The sequence below is a fragment of the Schistocerca gregaria genome, chromosome 1 (assembly GCF_023897955.1).
Source record: "Schistocerca gregaria isolate iqSchGreg1 chromosome 1, iqSchGreg1.2, whole genome shotgun sequence".
Classification (NCBI taxonomy): domain Eukaryota; kingdom Metazoa; phylum Arthropoda; class Insecta; order Orthoptera; family Acrididae; genus Schistocerca; species Schistocerca gregaria.
In genome coordinates, this window is record NC_064920.1 from 715,298,991 (window position 1) to 715,323,844 (window position 24,854).

Below are 24,854 nucleotides of genomic sequence, written 5' to 3' on the forward strand. Positions count from 1 at the left end.
TGCAGCAAATATTGGTTTCTATATGTTTCGAATGAAAATTCCTTTTTAGGAGATACGAAAAATAAAGAATGTACACAGAATAACAACAAAAAAAAATCGTTGAAATGGCTCTGAGTACTATGGAACTTAACATCTGAGGTCATCAGTCCCCGAGAACTTAGAACTACTTAAACCTAACTAACCTAAGGACATCACACACATGCATGCCCGAGGCAGGATTCGAGCGTGCGACTTTAGCAGTCACACGGTTCCGGACTAAAGCGCCTAGAACCGCTCGGTCAGAACGGCCGGCAGAAAACCAACATGTTAGTGACTTAACGAGTAGATGTTAGACTACAAAGTTCACAGATCTTGGGTGAGAATTGGTCCGTTCTGCAAAAATATTCTGGAAGTAATCTTGGTATTCTCCTATGGCAAGACTTCGTGAAAGTGGGACGTATTAAAGTTGCACCGTGTCTAGAATTACGCGTTAAACTGTAATTCCCCCATGACAGGTTGTGTGAGGCGGTTCTCATGTCGGATGAAATTATAAGGTATATTTGATATCAAACCAGTTTCTAAGTTAATACTTCTATCTTATAGTAGAAAGAGAAAAAAGATCCTAATTCAGTGCACAGTTCCCAGTGAATAAACCGTACTCTGACAGAGGACGATGGGCTTCGGAATGTTATATCTCTAATGTATTTAAACCAGTGACATAGTCTGTCACTGTAACAATATTTTTGCAAAAGTTCGGGTCGTATACATCATTGTCAAGTGCATAGAGATGACAACCTGTGAGAAACTATTGTTAAACCAGCAATTGAATAAAATAAAATCGATATGTATCAGAAAGACAGCCTATTTGGAACTGTACCGATAATCGCTGATTACTGGACATTATGAAAGAAAAACTCAGTTGGTATTGTGCAAATTATTCACGCCAGCTGTTCGCAGAAACATTTCCCAAACGGCTCTTCCCGAAAACCGCAATGAGAAGACCAGATGAGCTATCTTTGTTAACTTGGTTTATCTGTTTGAAGTGGCTGACAGGTACATCATTCAGAACTGAGGGAGATATGTCTATCCAACGTCATTAGCAATAATCGATCTTGCTGATAGGCATCCTTTTATATACAGGGTGGAAAAAGAGGCAGAATCATAGTAAACTCAGAATCCACTGCGAAGTATTACTGAAGAAGGAAATCGAAGTAAGTCAGTGAGTTGTTGCATCTCGAAAAATTGCATTGTTATCCGTATCTTTATTTAAATTTGAATGAATTAGGAACTAAATAACACAACATATTTTATTACTGTGTGACACGATTTGCTGACCCGTCTACCATCGTTATGTTAATTTCGATTTTCTCTAGCAATAACTTCAACATCAGAATTTCTGCTGGTTTTGTAGTGTTCCATAACTCAATCGGTAAAAATGGAACCCTACTAATGTCTTTGTTGCCTGTTTGTCTGTCCGTTTCTTACGATCCATTTTTCTCAGAAGCGCGTAGAGGGATCAAGTTATAATTTACACCTGGATGAAAAAGTTATGGGATAGTAATATGCAGCTATACATATGGCGGCGTATAGCGTACACAATGTATAAAAGGATAGTGTATTGGCGGAGCAGTCATTTGCAATCAGGTGATTCAAGTGAAAGGGCTTCTGATCTGATTATGAATGCACGATGCGAATTAACAAACGTTGCCAGAGGCTAAAAATACCACTACAGTTGTAAGGTATTTTTTAATTTAAAACACGACCGGTTTCTGGCTCTTATACTCCCATCTTCAGGTGTCGTACTGGAAATAGTAAGAGACTGGAGACAATTTTTACACGCAGCAGTACACAAAAAAAACAAAAACAAAAATTCCATAAAAAAAGTACATAGCTACCGGTCGGGCTGGGTGCTGTAAACCCTGATTCAATACCAAAGTGATACCAGGAAGTACTACAGATGACAGCCTGAGTAAAGGAATGTGCAAAGAATACCAGAACACTTCTACTTCCTGCTACGACTCTGAGCGCCGCGATGGATGGGTGCAAGATGGCGTGTGCTACCAGCAAGCGCAGAACATGGAGTAGCGTACGTGAAGGGGGAAGTAAACTGGTAAACCAGAGTGGCAGACGTACTGCCTTCTGTTGACAGGAAGAAGAATGCGGGCCACTAGCCCAGCTGTTCGTAATATGAATTAGTGATTTACATTTAAAATGAAAATTAAAGAAAAGGAAATGGTTTGTAGAAAGTTACATGAAACATTAAAAGTGCATTAACATTAACATGCTGAACAGGGCAGTACAGAACTGCAGAAAAATTGAGTGGAACCTAGTGGCATAAAATTTATGTATAAACTGTAAAATGCAATGCAACTTTCCACTTCACACGAGTGGCATGCAGGTTTTTAATTCCCCCACATAACTCCTGTATGACCTCCTCCTTTCTGTCCGCAGGCTTGATCCTGCTACCCCTTGGTTTCCTCCTTCCTCTCCACCCACCACCTACTGCCCCACCTCTATCGCTGCCTCCCTCCATCTCTCCACCTCCGCACCCTCCATGTCCTTCATTAGGGCTATGTCCAGCACCTCCCCCGCCATGACATCTACCGTTCCTACCAACAGTAGCCTGCCCTTGTCCCCCCACCCCCTCCCCAAGGCCCCCCATTTTTTCCTCTCCCCTCCTCCCAGAGCGGATTTTCCCCCAGGAATCTCTGCACCCCTCCTCGACTGTTTCCCTCCCATGCTCGTCTCTCCCTGGCCCCCTTCAGCGCGCCCCCCTCCCATCTCCCCCTCTTCACCCCTTTCCCTCCTTTCTTCCCTTCTCCCTCATCCCCATACTTCTGGCAGATCTTCTCAGTTTTTCATCGTCATCAGTATACTACGTCAGTGTTGTGTTTTGTGCTGTTCTCCAGTCATGATGTCAAGAGCTGTGATTTTCACTGTGTGCTGGTCTTGTACATAGTGTTACTGTCAGTGATTGTTATGTGCTACGCTGCTCATCGTTACTTTTATGCTCTGGCCATACTTCGCCTTGTGTTTCTTTTAATCGTCACAGTGCGCGGTTTTTTGTGTACAGTTTTTTAGCTTTTTATCGCTATGTCACAGTCACCCCCTTTTTTACATTATCTTCCATTATGTTTCCCCTTTTATATGTCTGTTTCGCCGTATTTCCTCCTTTCGTTTTATTTTTATTTTTTATTTTTTTGAATGTCTCTGTACTAACTGTCTCTCTCTTGGCTGAAGAGTGGCGCTATGCTGAGGCCAGCCCCCCTGGTATGGGGTATTCAAATACAATAAAGAAAAAAAGTTTTTAATTTAGTGGGGATATATACATGGTGACATTGAACATGGAATGGTAGTTGGAGCTAGACGCATGGGACAGTCCATTTCGGAAATCATTAAGGAATTTAATATTCTGCGATCCACAGTGGCAACAGTGTGTCTAGAATACCAAATCATCTCTTTTACGACAATGCAGTGATCGATGGTCTTCACAAGAGCAGCGGCATTTCTGTAGGGTTGTTAGTGCTAATAGACGAGCAAAACTGCGTGCAAAACCGCACAAGTCAATGGAGGGCGTACAACAAACTTATCCTTTTGGGAAATGTGGCGAAATTTGGTGTTAATGGGATATGGCGGGAGATAATGGATGCGAATCCCTTCACAGACAGAACGACATTGTTTGCAGTGGCTTACCTGGGCTCCAGACCATATCGATTGGACGCTAGACGACTGGGAAACCGTGGTCTGGTCAGTTGACTCCCAGTTTCAGTTGATAAGGGTCGATAGTACGATACGAGTATGGCGCAGGCCCCACGAAGCCATGGACCCAAGTTGTCAACAAGGCACTGTGCAAACTGGTGGTGGCTCTGTAATGGTGTGGAGTGCTTTTACATGGAATGCAGAGGGTCCTGTGGTCCAATTGAACCGATCATTAACTGGTAATGATTATTTTTAGCTACTTAAAGGCCATTTTTTGCCATTCGTGGTTGGTTTGAGGAACATTTTGGACAATTCGAGCGAATGATTTGGCTACCCAGACCAGCTGAGATGAATCCCATCGAACATTTGTGGGAGGTAATCGAGAGATCAGAGCATGTACAACATCCTGCCCGGCACCACTTTTGCAGTTACGGTCGGCTGTAAAGGCAGTATAGCTCAGGGGACTTACAACAATTTGTTGAGTCCATGCCAGGTCGAGACGCTGTACTACGCTGCAAAGGAGGTCCGGCACGATAGTAGGTGGTGTCCCATGACTTCCATCACCTCAGTGTAACTCACGTACTAAAGTCTACCGTCCCTTGCGGGTAAGAAATTTACTCTCCTAAGTCAATACAATCAAACGATATGGGCATTTACGTCACATGTTTTGGTCCTCGCAAACTCACTATGAAAACCTGTAAGGTACGTCTCGTTTCTCGAGAATCTTGAAATTTGGCAAGGAGGAAAGTTTCACTGCGGAACTAAAGGAAAAATTCAGAACAATGTTCAAAACATTTTTTTTTTGCCACTTGTCTGTCTGTCTGTCAGGCAGTTAACACCTCTTTTTCTTAGCAACAGATTGAGGTATCAAGCTGAAATTTATGTCAAATACTAAAGTCAGTGAACTTTGGCGGTGCAAAAAAAAATAAGCTTCTAAGTCAATGCAATCGAAAGATACATATTTCTACACTCGCTAACACAAAACATAATTAAGTTTGTATGGGACCCTCAGAGTGCGAGTGCTGCTCGCATCTGTCCGTTTTTTTTTTCCTTACATTTTTCTTAATTCGTTTAGTATGGGAACTAATAAATCACTTACGTCTTTAAATTTTCAGTAGATAAATAAATATTGCTGCACTCAAGGTCTGACTAATACACTTTGCTAGTTTAATAATTCAAGAATACTTCATCGAAACACTGTCGGACAGAGGGCGCCTGTGACTGGTGATCTATCTGATTATTGAATCTATAATATAGTGTACTATGACCAATGAATCAACCAAATATTCAGCCATGAAACTTTGTAGGAAGAGGGTACAGCCCAGCAGTTGATTTTTTTAATGGATAAATACCTAAAATTTGGGCACTTCAATATAAATAATCCACAATGCGAAAGCGACACAATTTACCAATACGTACAGCCTGAAGTTCTGTTGACACCATTATCTAGTCTGTTTAAATTCGTGGGGGGACGGGGAGGGGGGAGGAGGCGAAGAACTTCGTAGCACTGAACTAAAGTGTAATTTTTGGGACTTTGAGCACGCTTCAAACAATAATGGATAATCAGAGAAGATGAGTATTAAGGCAAGATTAATTAGGTGCAAAGATTCTCATAGACAGTCAGAAAACACATTACAGTGATACTCAGCCATTCAGATTCCAGCACGGAGCAGAATACCGTCCGAAGCTACACGCAGTCGATCTCATGAAGGCGGACTTGATGTGCACGAGCCCTTGTTTCCCAGTAACGTTATTTGTTGCATGCTGTAACACTTTTCCCATGCTATCGATCCTTTCAACTTACAATCCGATCGGAGGCCGAGCACCAAACATCGACAGACTAGGTATAATGAAGTTCGATTGATATTTTTACGCAATTAATTTGAGATTAACGACCATAGTTGGAATATCATCTTTCTCTATGCCGTCCGGGTGCTGACATATACTTACTGATGTAATTGCGAATTAATGTCTTCCAGTTTTCGACGTCCGATGACAAGTCAAAAATCCTACTTCGACTGAAACTATGTAATAGGCAATACTAATAAACAGCAAAGCAGTTTAATGCGAAATGATTCTCAGTCTTGTCTAATACTAATCACAAGTCGTAAATAACCTTCACAGTTACCAAAACATGGAAGCGACACTGAAATTCAAGAAACACATTAGCTATAATATTTTATATTACAAAAACTGCTCACCTTCTATACAAAAACTACTCACCTTCTCTGAAATTATTATATCATTAAAAAGCTTAGGTAAGGGATAATCTGGAAAAATTCCTACTTTCCATCAAACTTGCTGGATTGATGGTTGTTTGAAATAAATTAGAATTGTATTGCATCGTAAATAACGTATTCGAAACGCCACGGATTCTTCTTGATGTTAACACTAGATCTCCAATTTTCTTTTTATAGTGTTAAAATAACTGAATAGCAATGAAAAAACTAAAACCTTAAGAAAACTAAATTAAAATCATAATACCGATAAGCCAGCGCAAAATTTCACACTATAACCAAATTATGTCTACTGTCAACACCCGAAATTGCAAAATCATATTTCCATAACCGAGCACCGCTATAACGACATTTAATTTTTTATCAGAACCATTAATATCTATTCTATTTTTAATGTCAACGTCGTTTTTTCCTAAACAACTGGGTGTGAAAATAATATTATGAGAGATCGTTTGATACTGGAATCTTCCAAAGACCTCAAACTTTCTGAGGCAAAACTGACTTGAAATGAGTACATTCTAGAGGTCAGACATATGTGAAAGTTTCTCTGTAAATTTAACTATGGGCAACACTCGTGAAAGTAGAGCAATGTATACATAGTGTAATAGAAAACCTGTCACTGAATAAGTGAAGATATCTACCAGAAAAATCGGCCTTGCCATATATATAAGTGACAACAGAAAAATTAATACCAAAACACTACTCGTACCTTCGAAGCCTGGAAATCACAATGCAATGTCACAAAATCATGAACAGCAACTCAACAAAAGATAAGTCACGAAAACTTTTTTCATGAACTCGTTTAGCCAAGTTTACAGAAACAGAATTTATTGTGGCGATCTCATGATGTACGTGAGCAGGTATGAGTCCTGGACAAGAAGATGAGTTGAAGTTTACAGCGTACAGTGCACTTTAGTATGTTTCGGACGGTGGGTGTTTCTTATTTGATACACCGTTAATTTTTGAATGTTGGGATCCATAAGGTTCCCTTTCCGTGCAGCGACCGTGGAATATAAACTTACAAAGAATGTAGCAACCAGTCGCGGAAACATAATTTATTTATCTTGTTGCAAATCGATTTCGACTGATATCAGTCATCATCGGTGCATTTTTCTAACCGATACATGCCATAAGTAGAGGGACTGTCCATGGCAGATTTCTGCTACATTCTTTATAATTTTAAACCGTTAATTATTTTCGAATTTTTCAGACAAAGCGTTATATCTGTGAAGCGTAAAACAATTTTGTATCATAAAACAAAACATTGCCATATGACACGGACGAATGGATAAATACACGGTCTTGCATATCTGAAACGATTCCCTGACGTTACACAGTTATAGAGAACAGTAATATACTATGGAACAAGACTCCACGGATAATAGGAGCAGTACTTTGAGGATCATTAATAACGGCTTTCCATAGATTCTCGTTCTGAAGTGACTACGAACACAGCACAGTATTACTCCAACGAGGTCTTCATCCTCAGTTTCTGCTGTTTCCGTGTCCCCCAAGCCCTCTTTATTAATGTGCACAACATTGTTTGGGGACCAAACCTGGACCTGATAGGACCACAGACGCTGTATGAAAACTTTTGACTAACGACATTCGTTCAGGAGATATGACGTCATAAACACTGAGCTGCGTGAAAACGAAACTATAGAGCGACCTCAATTAATAGCTGAATGTATTCCAATCTCTGCCGTCCTCTACAGTTTTTACTGTCTACAGCTCTCTCTAGTATTATGGAAGTTCTTCCCTGGTCTCTTAACACATGTCCTATCATCCTGTCCCTTCGTCATGTCAGTGTTTTTCACATATTCCCTTCTTCTACGATTCTTTGCAGAACCTCCTCATTCCTTACGAGTTTATCAGTCAATCTAATTTTCAACATTCACCTGTACTCCACATCTCAAATGCTGCCACTCTCTTCTGTTCCGGTTTTTTCACATTCCATGATTCACTGCCATACAATGCTGTGTTCCAAACGCACATTCTAAGATATTTCTTCCACAAATTAAAGTCTATGTTTGATATTAGTAGACTTCTATTGGCCAGGAATGCCGTTTTTGGAGGTGCTAGTCTGCTTTTTATGCCCTCTTATCTCCATCTGTCATGAGTTATTCTGCTCCTTAGGTCGCAGAATTCCTTAACGCCATCTGCTTCCTGATCACCAAATTTGACGTTGAGAATCTTGCTTTTCTCACGATCTTCTGCTGCTTTTCATTACTTTCATCTTTCTTCGATTTCCTCTAAATCCATATTGTGTACTGCAGTTCATGTAATTCTTCACCTTCACTGATAGCAACTTCCTCAGGGAATTGTATCATTGATGTCCTTTCATCTTGAATTGTAATTCCACTCCTGAACCCTTTTTTTATTTCCATCATCGCTTCTTCGATGTACAGATTGAACTGTAGGGCTGAAAGACTACACCCCGTCTTACATCCTTCTTAATCCGAGCATTTCGTTCTTGATCGTCCATTCATATTATTCCCTCCTGGCTCTTGCACGTGTTGTATATTACCCGTCTCTCCCCATAGTCTACCCCCATTTTACTCAGAATTTCGAACATCTTGCACCATTTGACATTGTCAAACGCTTTTTCCTGGTAAACAGATCCTACGAACGTGTCTTGATCCTTCTTTAGTCTTGGATCCATTATTAACCACAATGTCAGAATCGCCTCTCTTGTGCCTTTATTTTTCCTAAAGTCAAACTGATCGTCATCTAACACATCCTGAATCTTCTTTTCCATTCTTCTGTACATTATTCTTGTCAGCATCTTAGACGCATTACCTGTTAAGCTGATTGTGCGATAATTCTCGCACTTGTCGGCTCTTGCAGTCTTATGAATTGTGTGGATGATATTTTTCCGAAAGTCAGATCATATATAGCCAGACTCATACATTCTACTCACCAACATGGCTAGTTCTTTTGTAGCCACTACTAATTATTTTAGAAATTCTAATGGAGTGTTATCGGGTTTATTTCGTCTTAAGTCTTCCAAAGCTCATTCTATGCAATTACAGGTACAGATACAGGTGAAATATGTGTACAAATATGTGTGAAATATGTTCAATATATGTAAAATATGCATGATATGTGTGTGAAAGAGATGTATAGAGAGTGGGAGCAGAAGCAGGTGGACAGTGAGAGAGATGGGAGTAGCAGACGGACACAGAAAGGAGTAGGAGAAGATGTACAGAGAGAGATGGTTGAAAGAGATGGGCTAACGGAATTGGAATAAATACATATCTGGGCAATTTAGGGTACTCAGCTAACTACTACTAAAGTGTAGCGTAATGGAACTTGATGCAACGCACCTAACATCACAGGGCAGTAATACGCTCATTTGTGTTTCAGAATGAAAGTATCAAAGGACAGTACGCCACAGCCTCCACCGTACAGCGTAGTACCACCTGCCAACAGCACGGCACCATATCCAGTGCAGCCCGGGGCACCAACTGGAACAGTGGCTGCAGGATATCCTCCACCACCCGGATATCCGCACAGCGGGGTGCCAGTTAGCAATGTTATTGGAGAGTATCCCGTACATGCTGGTGTGTATAAGTAACTGTACGTCGGTTTAAATATGTGAAGACTGTTAAGACAGAGTTTTGTCTGGTGTTGAAACAGCATTATGCAATCAACTAACTTTATTTATTGCGTTATAACTGCATTATGTTCAAAACATTGTGACATGTACACGTCTTTCTATTACGTTTCCTGAAGTGCTGTAGTTTATGACAATGACCGAAACTGGTTGGTTCTGATGAATCATACACACTGTGAAATAATCAGATATTTGCCAGTATGTGCCTTAATGGTACCCTGAATACAAAGATCTTTGCTAACAGATGACTGTGATGGAGAACCATGTGGCTCAGACTTTTTATGTCAGAACGAACTGAGTGACCTCGTCAAATTTTTACTGACATTTCTTCATTCTGTCTCGGGTATGCGCGTACTCATGTGCAGTTCAGTCTCACCTGCTATGTGTTACTTGAACACTGTAACCAATTCTAAAGTCTTCTCAGAGTGCTGAAAAGAAAAGAATACTGATGTTATTCACACTTTTTATAAATTATTTATGTTTCTTTTTCGTGTCTTCGGATTTTCCTTGTACACATTCTCGACCAGATGTTTAATATAACTACTGACATATTTAGTATCTTCTTGTATAAAACATTTGTGCTTCTTATCGAACAGAGATGTTGTTGTAGATAACTTGCAGCAACTGAGTTTTCTTTCCTTCTCTGACTCTCATACGTTATAATGAGAAATGTGGATATAGCGAGAGGTGATGTATGTATGAGGAACTTGTTGATAACGTATGTTTCTGGTATATTCTCAAAATATCATCGCCTGTAACGCATGTTATAACACTATGATTACTTTCTATAAGCGTTTATTTCCCATCTCCATACAATAAACTATATACTTCAGGTTTGTCATCTGTGTTATACTCTTTTTTTCCAAATGTATTGTGAAACTTTAACAATAATGTATTGCTTGTCTTTTCATGTCATGCGTCTGCGTGCATATTTTATCTCAAGTAACTCTTTTATTATACGTAAAGTTTTCTCCCTCCTGGGGACAAGTATTATTGTGTGGCAATCATTAAAGCTCTTCTATTTAGCTTCTTTTCGGAATCATTTCACTTACGTCAAATTTCTCCTTTAAGTGATGTCACCTATTCCTCCTGATTCGTCACTCTCTACGCTCCATTGTTCTTTGTCTTTGGTTTCTCTTTCGGGAAGTTCCTGAGTCACCCTCTTGAATTACAGTTTAGATCTGAATGAACATCTTTTTTTTTAATAAGATTTGTTTTCAATTTTTTGTTACGATATTTTAAGATGAATCTCTTCGACCAAAAGGATTTAATATTTAGTGGTGCTAATGATGTGTAAGTATGTACATTTATCTGTTCAAATACGATTGTAAACAACAATCCTCTTCTGCCATCGTTCTCACCCATTGCTCAGATTATAAAGTGAAATTTATTTTACGTTTGCAGTACATGCTTATAACTAGTAAGTTGTTTGAAACATCAAATATTTCAAGAAATTACTGTTGGTCATGAAAATACAATCTGTAATATTCCATCAACTTTCGGACGTGCATCCGGTACAGTATTACTTCTTCCTGCAATATTTAGCTTGATAGCTATACAGCCATCTTCAAGGCGAATCGCTTGCAGAATTTAAACCTCCTGACACGATATCGTGGAGTAAACTTAAGTGCGTCAGCGAGAACGCTATTATCAAGTGATTTAAATTCTTCTTGTGATCACATTGAAGACCGTTGTAAGATTATCAGCCGAAATATTGGAAGAAGAAGGAATAATATTACATTAATTACGAATTGTGATGCATTCGGCTTTTCTTGGATGATTTAGATTGTTAAATCTTTCTTCTTTTCCCGTTCATTCTTCGGTGAAAAGATACGAAAGACACGTATTATCTTTCCGCTTGAAACATGGTTGTCCTTACGTTGGGTTTATCTTGGCGTATGACAACAATTTCGATTTAATTCTCAGTTAAAAGAAGATACATCCACATGTTCTGTCCAGCAAGGAAATAGTGAAGATTAGCCTTACTTCAAATGCGGAGGCTCCATAAGATGAATAAGAGAAAATAAATAAATTTTTCTGTGCTTAAAACTCCAATATTATTGTGGTTTTTTTAACCTATGTTGCACAGATCTACTGACGGAGTTGCCAGCACATTTTCTGTGGTATTAAGGCAGCAGGTGTTTTATGTATCTTGACGCCTTTGTCAGATACTTTGTCCTCTTTGAAAGTCATGTACACCTACTGTGGGAGAACAGCCAGTGATTTGTCTCAGCCGGCCGGAGTGGCCGAGCGGTTCTAGGCGCTACAGTGTGCAATCGCGCGACTGCTACGGTCGCAGGTTCGAATCCTGCCTCGGGCGTGGATGTGTGTGATGATCTTAGGTTAGTGAGGTTTAAGTAGCTCTAAGTTCTATCGGACTGATGACCTCAGAAGTCCCATAGTGCTCAGAGCCAATTGAACCATTTGATATGTCTCTGTTACCTCTCTGTAGCCGGCACGGTGATTATGCCACCGCTGACCGTGGGCCCCGAATCGTGCACCGCTGTCTGTCCCGCCTGTCACAAAACCGTCCAGACAGACGTCAAGGTCGTGTCAACCACCAGGACGCACATATTCGCCCTGTTGCTAGCCATGTTTGGGTGAGTAACCTACAATACCACAACTAATGCTGTCACGTCTGAAATCTCTTGACGTTTAGCTGTCGTACTAAAGTGAAATGCTCACTAGCAACATGCAAGTAAAAAAATAAAAATACACCGTACTTTCATGTGAGTTTAGCAACGCAAAGATGCCATAGAATTATTTCCGTATCTTGCTCAGATAAGAGGAAATGCTAATGTGTAGTTACTAAGTAGCTGAAAAAAATATTTAACAGTAACATTTTGGGAAAGAACATTCCATTCTGCCTTGCTGTGAGTAGTAATATTCTTATGACGCATGCGTGGTGTACGCTTCATTTATTGAAACAAGCAATCAACACAGTGCACCACTCCCTAACAAAACAGTATGTGTCACAACTAACAAACCATTTATTTTTTGTTTTATAAAAACTCTTAGCCTTCAGTAGTATTTTATAATCACTCCGTCTTCAGGCTACAAGTGCCCCACTGGGACCATCCGACCGCCGTGTCATCCTAGGTTGAGTATGCCGATAGGAGGGGCGTGTGGTCAGCACACCACTCTCCCGGTCGTTGTGATGGTTTTCTGCGACTGGAGCCGCTACTGTTCGGTCGAGTAGCTCCTCCATTGACATCACGAGGCTGAGTGCACTCCGAAAACTGACAACAGCGCATGGCGGCCTGGATGGTCACTCATCCAAGTGCCGGATCGCCCGACAGCGCTTTAACTTCGGTGATCTCACGGGAACCAGTGTATCCAATGCGGCAAGGCGATTGCCCAGTTTTTGATAAACTAAACATAATTGTGCTGAGTTCCATTTTTCCTCAGTCAGTGTTCTAAAGAGAGTCGTAGAAAGATAACGCCCCATTTTCTACTATAGTCTATGAAAACAATTCGTAATTGTAGTTACACGATTATGAATTAGGCTGTTTAGTGCCTAAAAGTTTCAATGTAAAATACAAATTAATGTTAAAATGTAAACAATGTTGCGTGTTTACAAAGCAACAATTTCTCTAACCTTCTTAAACGATTTTTTTAAAGTTCTAGTGACCGTGTCGCTAAATTAGTACACTCTTATAGAAGCACACCACACACTAATAGTCCTTACTTGATTAGGTGAATTATAGTACTCTTTCAGGCTTAAAGTAGTTCAAGAGCATTTTCAAAGTACTTTATAACATCGTTTAGTCTGTCCTTTGTTCAATGTTAGTTTCTTTCTCATTTAATAACAGGTTATCTTCTGAGAAATTTTCAGTATGGTGATCCGTAAGTCTACCATTACCTATATTTCTTCCGTTATTTATACAAAGTTCATCCATAACTTGGTCTTGGTCTTGTTCGCAACCTCACAATTGTCTCTGAATCCCGACTATGCTTCCTCTGTTGTCATGGAGATCTTTCGCTACAAAAAAAAGCTCCTTTCCCTTTGCGTGCCTTAGTAAAATATTTGGTATCGTCACTGCACGACACAACCTACGCTGCTGCAAGTGGCACAACAAATCTTTTACAAATGACACAGTGTTTCTTAAAGAGTCTTGTGGAATTCCGTATCTAATCATCTTGTTTCCTGAGAAATATAATCTAAGTATTTACAGCGTTTGTCATCTCCAATAAAGCTATTCAGGAGTCTTCATACAAGTATTTGGCTACACTTCAACTTTTGAATAGTATGTATCCAGTGCTTGATGTATACTAATACAACGAAGCAACCTAAGTTCCGGGTGTAAGGAGAGAGTATCAAAATAAGCAAGACTCCTGTTGTACATTTCCGGTTAACTAATACGAAAAGGTGTAAAGAAAAGTAAAAACAATAATTTTCTGTATATTTTCAATACGATACTTTATTGCTATAATTGCGGCATGCTAGAAAAGTTGCACGTGTTGTTTTAGGTATTAATAGTTAGTGCCTGAAGTTGGCTTTATCTGTCAAGAAGCTTATAGCTTCAATGACACGTAAAAGAACATTCACACGATTTTATTTTTATTTTTACACTAATTTACAGTACAGCTACGTCACATTTAGGGGAAATGATTTCTCTTCACTGCACAGCTGCAAGTGGGCACTACAGATAATGATTTTTACGTATAGGGATTCCAGTTGGTGCGTGTTAGATAAAGCAAATCTGGAAATGTTGCTTAACACTAAAGGTAAAATACATGTAATGATATTTGACCTGTTTTGTTACCGAAATCGCTAAAACACGCACGCACACACACACACACACACACACACACACACACACACACACTCACACACAAGACTGATAAAAGGGAGGACTGTACCTAAGAATTCCAGTATGTAGTAAAACAACCATAAAAATCAGCTGACCGTTCAAGTCAAGGTTGGCAATCGGCAATGGTATGCAAGAATTATTTTTGAAGCCCTGGTGCGCTTTCTATGTTCCTAAGTTCCAGGTGTAAGAAAAGTGTATCAAAAGTGCAACAGCTTCATTACGGGTAGTGCTGCTTGGCAGGTTCGCTTTTCAAAATCCTGTTTCTGTTTAAAAAAAATTGTGTAATGGGTTTACAAGAAAAAACGCATACTACTCCGTGTGCCCATTTTCCTTAACTATTAACCAGTGTGTGTTTGTATCTCGTACTGAGATTGTGATTCCTCTCACACAAATACTGTGAACCTAGGTGCAAAAAGCTTGTTCGTAATATGCATCATATACAAGATAAATGATTTTGTAGATAGTAGGCTGTTCTGCCTTGTGACATCTCACTTCAGATGATTTTGCCTTATATTAAGAAACATCTTTCTCTCGTTTCAGATGCTGTTTATGCTGCTGCATCCCGTACTGTGTGGACAGCCTGAGAGCGAAGCACCACTACTGTCCGGAGTGTAAAGCTTTTATTGCAGCTTACGAGAGATGAATCCAGTTGTTCAGCGCTCTGTTCCTAGGGGATGATCTGATGACACACAACTTTTGGCATAATGCCCCAGTTAATGCCATAGTCAAAAATCTGCTTGTATGATATTGTAAACTGTGAAGCATTGCTCCAGTTTAAAACTCACTAAATGTACCTGGTGATGAAAGCCTAATATTAGTGGCGTTCCGGAACATACTTTTCCAGTTACTCCTGTACATGTTGTGCTTTACAATGCTAAACATCGAGTAACTGATATAAAGATCAGTAAACTGTGATAATGTTTGAGTCTTTTTTGGTTCTTACCTATTTATTTTGCATGTCTGAAAGACACAGACATTAATGGTGATCGACAGCCGTACGAAATTAATTCGGCATAAATTCGTAAATTCGAATAGCTTGCCTTCAATTGTATTAAATGCAGATATGCTACCCCATTAGCGACCTTTGAAAATTTGTGTCGGGCGGACAACTATGGCTATCCTTCACACTCCTAAGATTCTTATAGAGTGAATGACACAACAGATTTTGTACTATTTTTAAATTTGATAACGAAGGACATAAAGCATGTTATGGAACAGAATCAGTTCAGTATTAATTTCTCATCATTTTGCAATTTTTGTAATGAACTGTGTTGTTACATAAGGAATGCTAAGCCTCGGTTAATTTTTTTTCTAATAATTGTTAAGGAACGTTCCATACAGAGACACCCCTCATGTACAATTCAGTGTAGCTGATTGAAGTTTAGGAATAACAGAAGAGACTTGCTCATAGAACTGTGATATTGTCGTAAACGTAACATCACTGTTAGTCTTATCCAAAAGCAAATAAAACTAAGTTGGTTGCTGTCATACAAAACCACCTACCTCCTCGAGGGTAGAAAGTACCTACAACGACAATGACTCTCATAGAAGACTCGACATTCAAAGCAGACGCCAATCTGATGAGAATCAGCTGGTATCAAAGGTAACGTGTTCTTTGTATGTTCTGAACTGAATCATGTACGTGAATCATTTTGTAAGCTGCGATTTGCAGGTCGTATTTTTCAATAAAATATACAAAAAAATACTCATTGTGTTCATATGGTTGCCTGTTATAGTTTCACAATACTAGACGTATTACCTACAGTCTCCTACTGTTGCCTCAATTGCAGTACTTTTAATGTACACAACGCAAACATACACTCACGTAAACACACAGCTGTGGTTTATTTGGTAGCTCAGTTTAATTCTAGCTCACATTATGTGTCCCAGTGCTAGTCTGCATTGGGCAGTTGGTATCACTGGCTGCGAAATTTAATAAACATTTATTAATGGAATGTTTTTCAGTGGTTAATCCTGACAGATCAAGTACCCTCCCCCCCCCCCCCCCAACCCCACTCTCCTCCCATTTCTCTTTAGCGTCAAAGTTCACTAAGCTTTTAGGATCCTGTTACCTATATTTCCAGGGTAAATTAGACTAGTACCTACTACATACGACATGATACTGATACTTGTTACCCTGTTCTGAAAGTATTTGTATGCAGTGTAGCCATGTATGGAAGTGAAACGTGGACGATAAATAGTTTAGACACGAAGAGAATAGAAGCTTTCGAAATGTGATGCTACAGAAGAATGCTGAAAATTAGATGGGTAGATCACACAACTAATGATGAGGTATTAAATAGAATTGGAGGGAAGAGAAATTTGTGGCACAAGTTGACTAGAAGAAGGGATCGCATGGTAGGGCATATTCTGAGCATCAAGGAATCACCAATTTAGCATTGGAGGGCAGCGTGGAGGGTAAAAATCGTAGAGGGAGACCAAGAGATGAATACACTAAGCAGATTCAGAAGGATGTAGGTTGCAGTAGGTACTGGGAGATGAAGAACCTTGCACAGGATAGAGTAGCACGGAGAGCTGCATCAAACCAGTCTCTGGATTGAAGACCATAGCAACAACAACCCTGCTTCAGCTCAAATATACAAGGTAAGTGGGATTAAGGCTGTGTCCTTTCCTGCGGGAAGTATTACTGAATTCCTTTCAGGTGGTTCCTGTTAAGGAGTTCCATCCGTTTAGGGCATAGGTTGTCATCTGTTATACCGTGCTCAGTAGTTCTAGAGACTACCAGTCAGGCATCCTTATGGTGTATTGCAATCAGTGAGACAGCGCTCGCCTTTGTAGCATCTGACACATATTCAACCTTCTCTATACTCGTAACTCAGACGTAACAAAAAGAAATATTGGGTTTAATGTACCACCGAGAGCATGCTCACTAGGCAAATTGCACAAGATAAGGTTAGACATACAAGCGGATGTAAATCGACAGAGAACCGAAATCGGAGTGGTCGCACTTGATTTGAATGCTACTTCTCCCATATGCGAGTCTCTTGCCTTAACGACATCCAGGTCGCTCAGTATGCCCAACTTTGTATGCACGACACAATTCGCACTACCCAATACTCACTGCTCAACAGAAAATAAAAGATTGTTGGTGGTTAGTAATATCCCCCTCGCCAGTCCGGTTGGCCGTGCGGTTTTACGCACTGCTTTCCGGGCGGGAAAGAGCACCTGGTCCCCAGCACGAATCCGCCCGGCGGATTTGTGTCGAGGTGCGGTGTACGGGCCAGTCTGTGGATGGTTTTTAGGCGGTTTTCCATCTGTCTCGGCGAATGCTGGTTGGTTCCCCTTTTTCCGTCTCAGTTACACTATGTCGGCGACTGCTGCGCAAACAAGTTCTCCATGTACGCGTACACCACAATTACTCTACCACGCATACATAGGGGCTACACTCGTCTCGTGGGTGACGTTCCGTGGGAGGGGGGGGGGGGGGGCACCGGAGGCCGAACGGCACAGTAACCCTGGGTTCCGTGTGGGGCGGCGGAGGGGGTGAAATGGACTGCGGTACTTGTCGTGGGGTTGTGGACCACTTGGCTGCGGCGGGGACGGAGCCTCTCCGTCGTTTATAGGTTCCCGGTTAACATACAATACAATACAATATCCCCCTCATAGCCTTTAGTTACGAACTCCTATCATCAAGAGACCCATTCGGTTGGTGTCAGGATTATCTAACACAAAGTAATATACGTTCAACAACAGCCTATCTTAGCAAAGTGGGCGTAGTATCTGCCAGCGTTTAGTGTAGTGATAGCTTCATAAGTCGTCCAGTTCTATACAATTAAACACACAGATCATTTTAGCATCTTTACGCCACGCAAGGCCACATCACGATGAAACAATTGGAATTCCGGGAAGTGGATAATTCATTCCCGTACAGCTAATTGAAAGGCTCCAATGCAATCAACTAAGCACAGCACTCTCTCGACTTTTACGTTCCATCAGATGGCACTACTGAGTCCTTGCATGCCGTGCGAATATTTACTGCCATTACCTCTTCTTGTACGTCCCTCAAGTATATAACCACATATTTATTAATTTATTTAATTATTATTCCGGAAGTATATGATAAGGCTCCAGTGTCACAAACTGACGGAAAATCGCAACACCAAGGAGGAGTTGTATGACATAAACGTAGGCGATTCAAATTTCTCGCCCGTCGCATAAGAATGGCGCTGGCAGCGCCACTATCACAATGTGTATCAGGTGCTTTAAACACACTCAGTAACGTGCTTCAGTGTTAGTTGCCTTTGAGACTGGACGTGATGAGTTGATGTTACTCAAGACTACCTTTAAAGGAACAAAGACGTCACTATCAACAGCTCACTGAGTTTGAACGAGATCGTGTAATAGGGCTGCGAGAACCCGGATATTCCTTCTACGGTATTCCAGAAACACTTGGCAGGAATGTAGCCACTGTACGTGACTGCTTGTAGCTCAGGTCACGTGAATGTACCATCGCAAGAAGATTGAGCTCCGGACGACCAACTCGCTCTACCGAGAGAGAAGACCGTGGTGTTCAGCGTACGACTCTGGCGCATCTTACTACATCTGCAGCAGCAATCTGATCAGCAGTTGGCACCACAGTGTCACAACGAACTGTCACAAATCGATTACTTCAAGGACAGCCCAGAGCTAGATAGACTGTGACGTGGTTTCAACTGACCACAAAACCATCGCAATTTGCAACCTCAGTGGTGTCAAGCAAGAGCTCATCGGTGGGCAGAGTACAGGTCTGTTGCGTTTTCTGATGAAGGCTGGTTCAGCCTCGGTGCAAGAGATGCTGGTCTGTTACTCACAAGGAAGCCAATTGCGGTCCTGCAGCCTTGCGAAGTGGCCGAGCGGTTCTAGGCGCTTCAGTCTGGAACCGCGCGAGCTGTTTAGTCCCATAGCGCTCAGAGCCATTTGAACCATTTTAGGTCCTGCAACCAACCAGTCGGCGTGCTGGACACACTGGAGTTATGGTCTGGGATGAGATTTCGTACGAAAGCAGGAGCACAATCGGGGTTATCCCACGCACCCTGACTGCAAATTTGTGCGTCTGGCTCGTGATTCGACCTGCTGCGCGACCATTCATGAACAGCATTGCAGGGGGTGTTTTCCAATAGAATAACGCTCGCCCACATACTACTGCTCTACAAGGTGTTAGAATGTTGCCTTGGCGTGCTCGATTACTGGATCTGTCTCCAATAAAACACATGTGGGACATCAGTGGACGACAACTCCAGCGTCATCCGAAAACAGCAAAAACCACCCCTGTATCGACTGCAACAGGAATCGGACTCCATCCCACAAATTGACATCTGTCACCTGTACAGCACAATGCATGCTCGTTTTCATGCTTGTATTCAACACTCTGGCGGTTACGTCGATTATTACTGTACTAGCATTTCACATTTGCAATTACTTATCTCGCTCTTACGTTAACCTGTGACCTTGCATTGTTAATCACTCAAACATGTTACCTAGGGAAGTGCATTCCAGTAATTCGGTTGCTCTACATTAATTATTTTTTGTATTGCGATTTTTTTTCGGCGGTATATATGACAAAACTTCAGTGTCATAGAATATACAGGGTGTTTTAAAAATGACCGGTATATTTGAAACGGCAATACAAACTAAACGAGCAGCGATAGAAATACACCATTTGTTGCAATGTGCTTGGGACAACAGTACATTTTCAGGCGGACAAACTTTCGAAATTACAGTAGTTACAATTTTCAACAACAGATGGCGCTGCAAGTGATGTGAAAGATACAGAAGACAACGCAGTCTGTGGGTGCTGTGGACAACATGGTTTATTCCTTAGAACAGAGGACTTTTCTGGTGTTGGAATTCCACTGCCTAGAACACAGTGTTGTTGCAACAAGACGAAGTTTTCAACGGCTGTTTAATGTAACCAAAGGACCGAAAAGCGATACAATAAAGGATCTGTTTGAAAAATTTCAACGGACTGGGAAAGTGCTGGAAAGGTTGGGCGACCACGTACGGCAACCACAAAAGGCAACGCGCAGCTAGTGCAGCAGGTGATCCAACAGCGGCCTCGGGTTTCCGTTCGCCGTGTTGCAGCTGCGGTCCAAATGACACCAACGTCCACGTATCGTCTCACGCGCCACAGTTTTACACCTCTATCCATACAAAATTCAAACGCGGCAACCCCTCAGCGCCGCTACCATTGCTGCACGAGAGACATTCGCTAACGATATTGTGCACAGGATTGATGACGGCGATATGCATGTGGGCAGCATTTGGTTTACTGACAAAGCTTATTTTTACCTGGACGGCTTCGTCAATATACAGAACTGGCGCATATGGGGAACCGAAAAGCCCCATGTTGCAGTCCCATCGTTCCTGCATCCTCAAAAAGTACTGGTCTGGGCCGCCATTTCTTCGAAAGCAATCATTGGCCCATTTTTCAGATCCGAAACGATTACTCCATCACGCTATCTGGACATTCTTCGTGAATTTGTGGCGGTACAAACTGCCTTAGACGACACTGCGAACACCTCGTGGTTTATGGAAGATGGTGCCCGGCCACATCGCACGGCCGACGTCTTTAATTTCCTGAATGAATATTTCGTTGATCGTGTGATTGCTTTGGGCTATCCGAAACATACAGGAGGCGGCGTGGATTGGCCTCCCTATTCGCCAGACATGAACCCCTGTGACTTCTTTCTGTGGGGACACTTGAAAGACCAGGTGTACAGCCAGAATACAGAAACAATTGAACAGCTGAAGCAGTACATCACATCCGCATGTGAAGCCATTCCGCCAGACACGTTGTCAAAGGTTTCGGGTAATTTCATTCAGAGACTACACCATATTATTGCTACGCATGGTGGAAAATATCGTTCTATAGAGTTTCCCAGACCGCAGCGCCATCTGTTGTTGACAGTTGTAACTACTGTAATTTCGAAAGTTTGTCTACCTGAAAATGTACTGTTGTCCCAAGCATATTGCAACAAACGGTGTATTTCTATCGCTGTTCGTTTAGTTTGTATTGCCGTTTCAAATATACCGGTCATTTTTGAAACACCCTGTATCATAACATACAAAGAGCTTATAAAAGGAGAACGGAACACCGGGATATGAAATTCAAAAATGAAAAGCACACTGAAAATAATAATACCTATAATAATGACGAACATCGTAACAATTTACTTCTTTTTACTAATGTTGACGTTGGAGGTGGACAGAAGAAGGCATCAACTGTGGACTCATAATAGCAACGCTCCTGGAATGATTTGAGTCGATCGTGGAATACCTGAATCAGGACTGCTACATGATAAAGACGAGTCAGAGTCGACCTTACATAAGCAATTCCTACTTCTCGATACACTTAAGCGACTTACGATAGCACAACCATGCAGGGCAAAATTACACAAATATTAAAATTATTCTCTATTACTCCATTCATTTAAGGGAATTTTGCTTTCTTAGTACAGCAAAACAGACCTAAGGCATTCCTCTTCAGAAGGAGTAAAAAATGTTCAGCTTTTTTTGAAAACCACAATTTGAGACAACAGCATTCAATTCGAGTGAAAACTGTTGAAAATTGAGTTGCACAGCTCTGTACGTCTACTTATAGAGTAGCTGTGCCTATGATCGAGGCGTGGTAAACACTCCTTTGTCTTGTGAGAAAAAGTTAGTGCTACTGCCCGTTTTAAAAGAGATCTATATTGGGAAGCATAAATATACCACTGAAAAATGCCTTTTAGTCTGTAACAGAAGTGTAGAGGACAAGCCGCCTCAATCTCCATTCCCCCTTGTTCACCAAAAATATTGGCATAGGAGCATATTTGCGCTATTTTAACACAACATTTTACGAGCACGAGCTGAAAAGTAATATCTCCGATTTTTTTATGTAAAACCTCTCAAGGCTTTTTAAATAAACCAACGTTATTAACATTCTACACCTTTATTCTTCATTTCTACGTGTTCATTTCTCAAAGTGGTCGTCCTGACGACGAACACGTTACTCCCAAGGAAAGACCTGTTTGTTGATACCATCACCGTAGAGTGTTCACCTTTGTTGATGGAGCCACAACCTCACCTCTGTATGCACCGCTTCATCACTCTCAAAGCGAAGTTCTCGAAGAAGTGTTTTTAAGTTTTGGAAACAGATGAAAATCGGATGGGGGAAGTCAGGATTGTGTGTAGGACGATCGATAAGAGTGAACTGAAGGCTTGGACTGTTGCAGCAGTCGCAGCATTCGTATGTGGTGTGGTATTGTCATGTTGAAGGAGAGCGTTTTCCATGCGTGGATAAACTCTTCGAAATCGAAACACAATTACATCACACTGTTTCCCACGCAACGGCACACTTACGTTACGCACTGCCATGTTACACTCTACGGCGCCATTTAGTGGCAGACGGAGGCAAATACTTAGACATGAAGAATAATGATGTCGAATATTAATGACGTTTGTTTAATTTCAAAAGCTTCAATAGTTTTCACTTTAAAAAATGCAGAAGTATTTCTTTTCAGCATATCCTTGTAAATCTTTCAGCCAGTCTCTGTTTGCAGTGAAGCCTTCTTACTCAGCATGTACCTCTCACTGTCACTGCGTATACAAGGTGGTCCATTGATAGTGACCGGGTCAAATATCTCACGAAATAAGCATAAAACGAAAAAACTACAAAGAACGATCACAATAGCCATACATCAACACGATATCGATCTTTTCTGCAATTGGTAAACGCTCCATTTTAACACGGGTAATGTATCAGGAAACAAATACCGCCCGTACTGGCGGAATGTTACGCGATACCACGTACTTATACGTTTGTGACTATTACAGCGCCATCTATCACAAAGAAAAAAAAGGTGGCCCAACTAAAACATTCATATTTCTTTACGTACTACACGAATATGTAATAAAAAATTGGCGTTCCTATTTTAGAAAACGCATTTGATATCCGTTTGACCTACGGCGGCACCATCTAGCGGGCCAACCATAGCGCCATCTTGTTTCCCCCTTCAAGCTAGACAAGTTTCGTTCTCTGTAGTTTTTTTCCTTTGACGCTTATTTCATGAGATATTTGGCCCGATCACGATCAATGGACCACCCTGTATTGTATTACACCTTATGTAACTAACAAGTATTCCGCCACCAGGATGTTATGAAAAACTGTGAATCCTCCTAACTGGCGAATGATGTATGTCGATGAGCGTTTGCTTTTGTAATAATGCATCCAGAAAGGTAATAAGAGGATAATCAGAGCTAAAGCACATTTAAAGCATTCTTTTCTCTCAGTTTTCATTTGGTTTGGTTTGGTGGAACATTTTTTAACACTTGCACCATGAAATGACGTAGATGCATCTGCGAATGTTGATTGGAGTAAAAGAGTTTGAGCGCGAATATGACGGTGAAAGATTAATCTGATCGGCTGTTCGTTTTGATCAACCAATGAGAGTAAAGTCTTTCCGGCGCATTGGAATGAGTTATATGCCCTGAAAGCAACGGCGTTCAGTCAGTCATGGACTAGCTGCCGGACGAGAAGGTCGATACGGCGGACCACCGGCCGTTGGGATAGCTGCAGCCAGAAGGGGAACGGGGGCCCGTAAACTGGCATAGGCGAAGTTTGGGGGACGGACCCGCTGTATCGCCTCGCCGTGCAGATCGCAAGGAAGAAAAGATAAGTGTTGTTCTACTTCACTGTTTGTGTGTGTGCCAAAAAACTCTGCACCGTGGAGGAAAGTAATCAGGAACTGGTAGATGAAAAACTGAAGGTAGATTTAGGTAATGTAGACTATGTAGATGATTCCATGAGTAGAGGTTTCAGTTTTGCTGTGTCACAAACAGAGGATAGTGGTTTGCCAGATTCAGTTCGTTCCCGTTATGGTACACAAAATGAACAGAGCATGGTAGAAGTCGATGTTATATATAGGCCAATCACTGTGACTGAAACAAAGCCGAAACCAGTGTCTGTTACTAGTGTTCCAAAGGATGCTGTATCCGAAATGTTAACAAATATTTTGACCGTTGTAAAGGAAATGGGAAATGATATGAACACGAAAATGAAAGAAATGAGGTCAGATCTTGATGGTAGAATAAGTGGAATGGTTGAAGAAATTAAATCTTCATTAAGTTCGGATATTGACGATAAAATAAACAAAATGGGTACTATCCTTGATGCTAAAGTGAGTAAATTAAGCTCAGAAATAAATGAATAGCATTCCAAATTTGATCAGGTATTTAGTAACTTGTCAGTCGAACTGGAATCTAAAATGAAGGATAAAATGTCTGAATGGAAGGAGTTTTTTAAAAAAATGATGTGACTGTATAGTAATAATGTTAAATGTGACATTCAGCAGGTCAGGGAGAACGTGATGCTGCAATTGTAACGGTGAAAAGTGAATTACATTCCCTAATTGAGAAAGTTTCTGAGGATAGCGAACAAATTAATGAGAAAATCAATTTAGAATTAAACAAAGTTAATGAATAGGTTCACAAAGTAGAGAGATGCTCTGAGGAAAGTCACGTTGTATTAGA

The 24,854-nt window shown here is 41.0% G+C and overlaps 1 protein-coding gene across 1 annotated transcript; it reads left to right on the forward strand.

Annotated features, from left to right (window-relative positions):
* Positions 1 to 1,140: 1,140 nt before the first annotated feature.
* LOC126366004 (lipopolysaccharide-induced tumor necrosis factor-alpha factor homolog) lies at positions 1,141 to 15,909 on the forward strand. Its single transcript, XM_050008842.1, has 4 exons — positions 1,141 to 1,190; positions 9,282 to 9,478; positions 11,984 to 12,131; positions 14,886 to 15,909. The coding sequence occupies exons 2-4, from the start codon at positions 9,283 to 9,285 to the stop codon at positions 14,986 to 14,988; spliced, it is 447 nt and encodes a 148-aa protein (XP_049864799.1). The 5' UTR covers positions 1,141 to 1,190; position 9,282; the 3' UTR covers positions 14,989 to 15,909.
* The last annotated feature ends 8,945 nt before the right edge of the window (positions 15,910 to 24,854 follow it).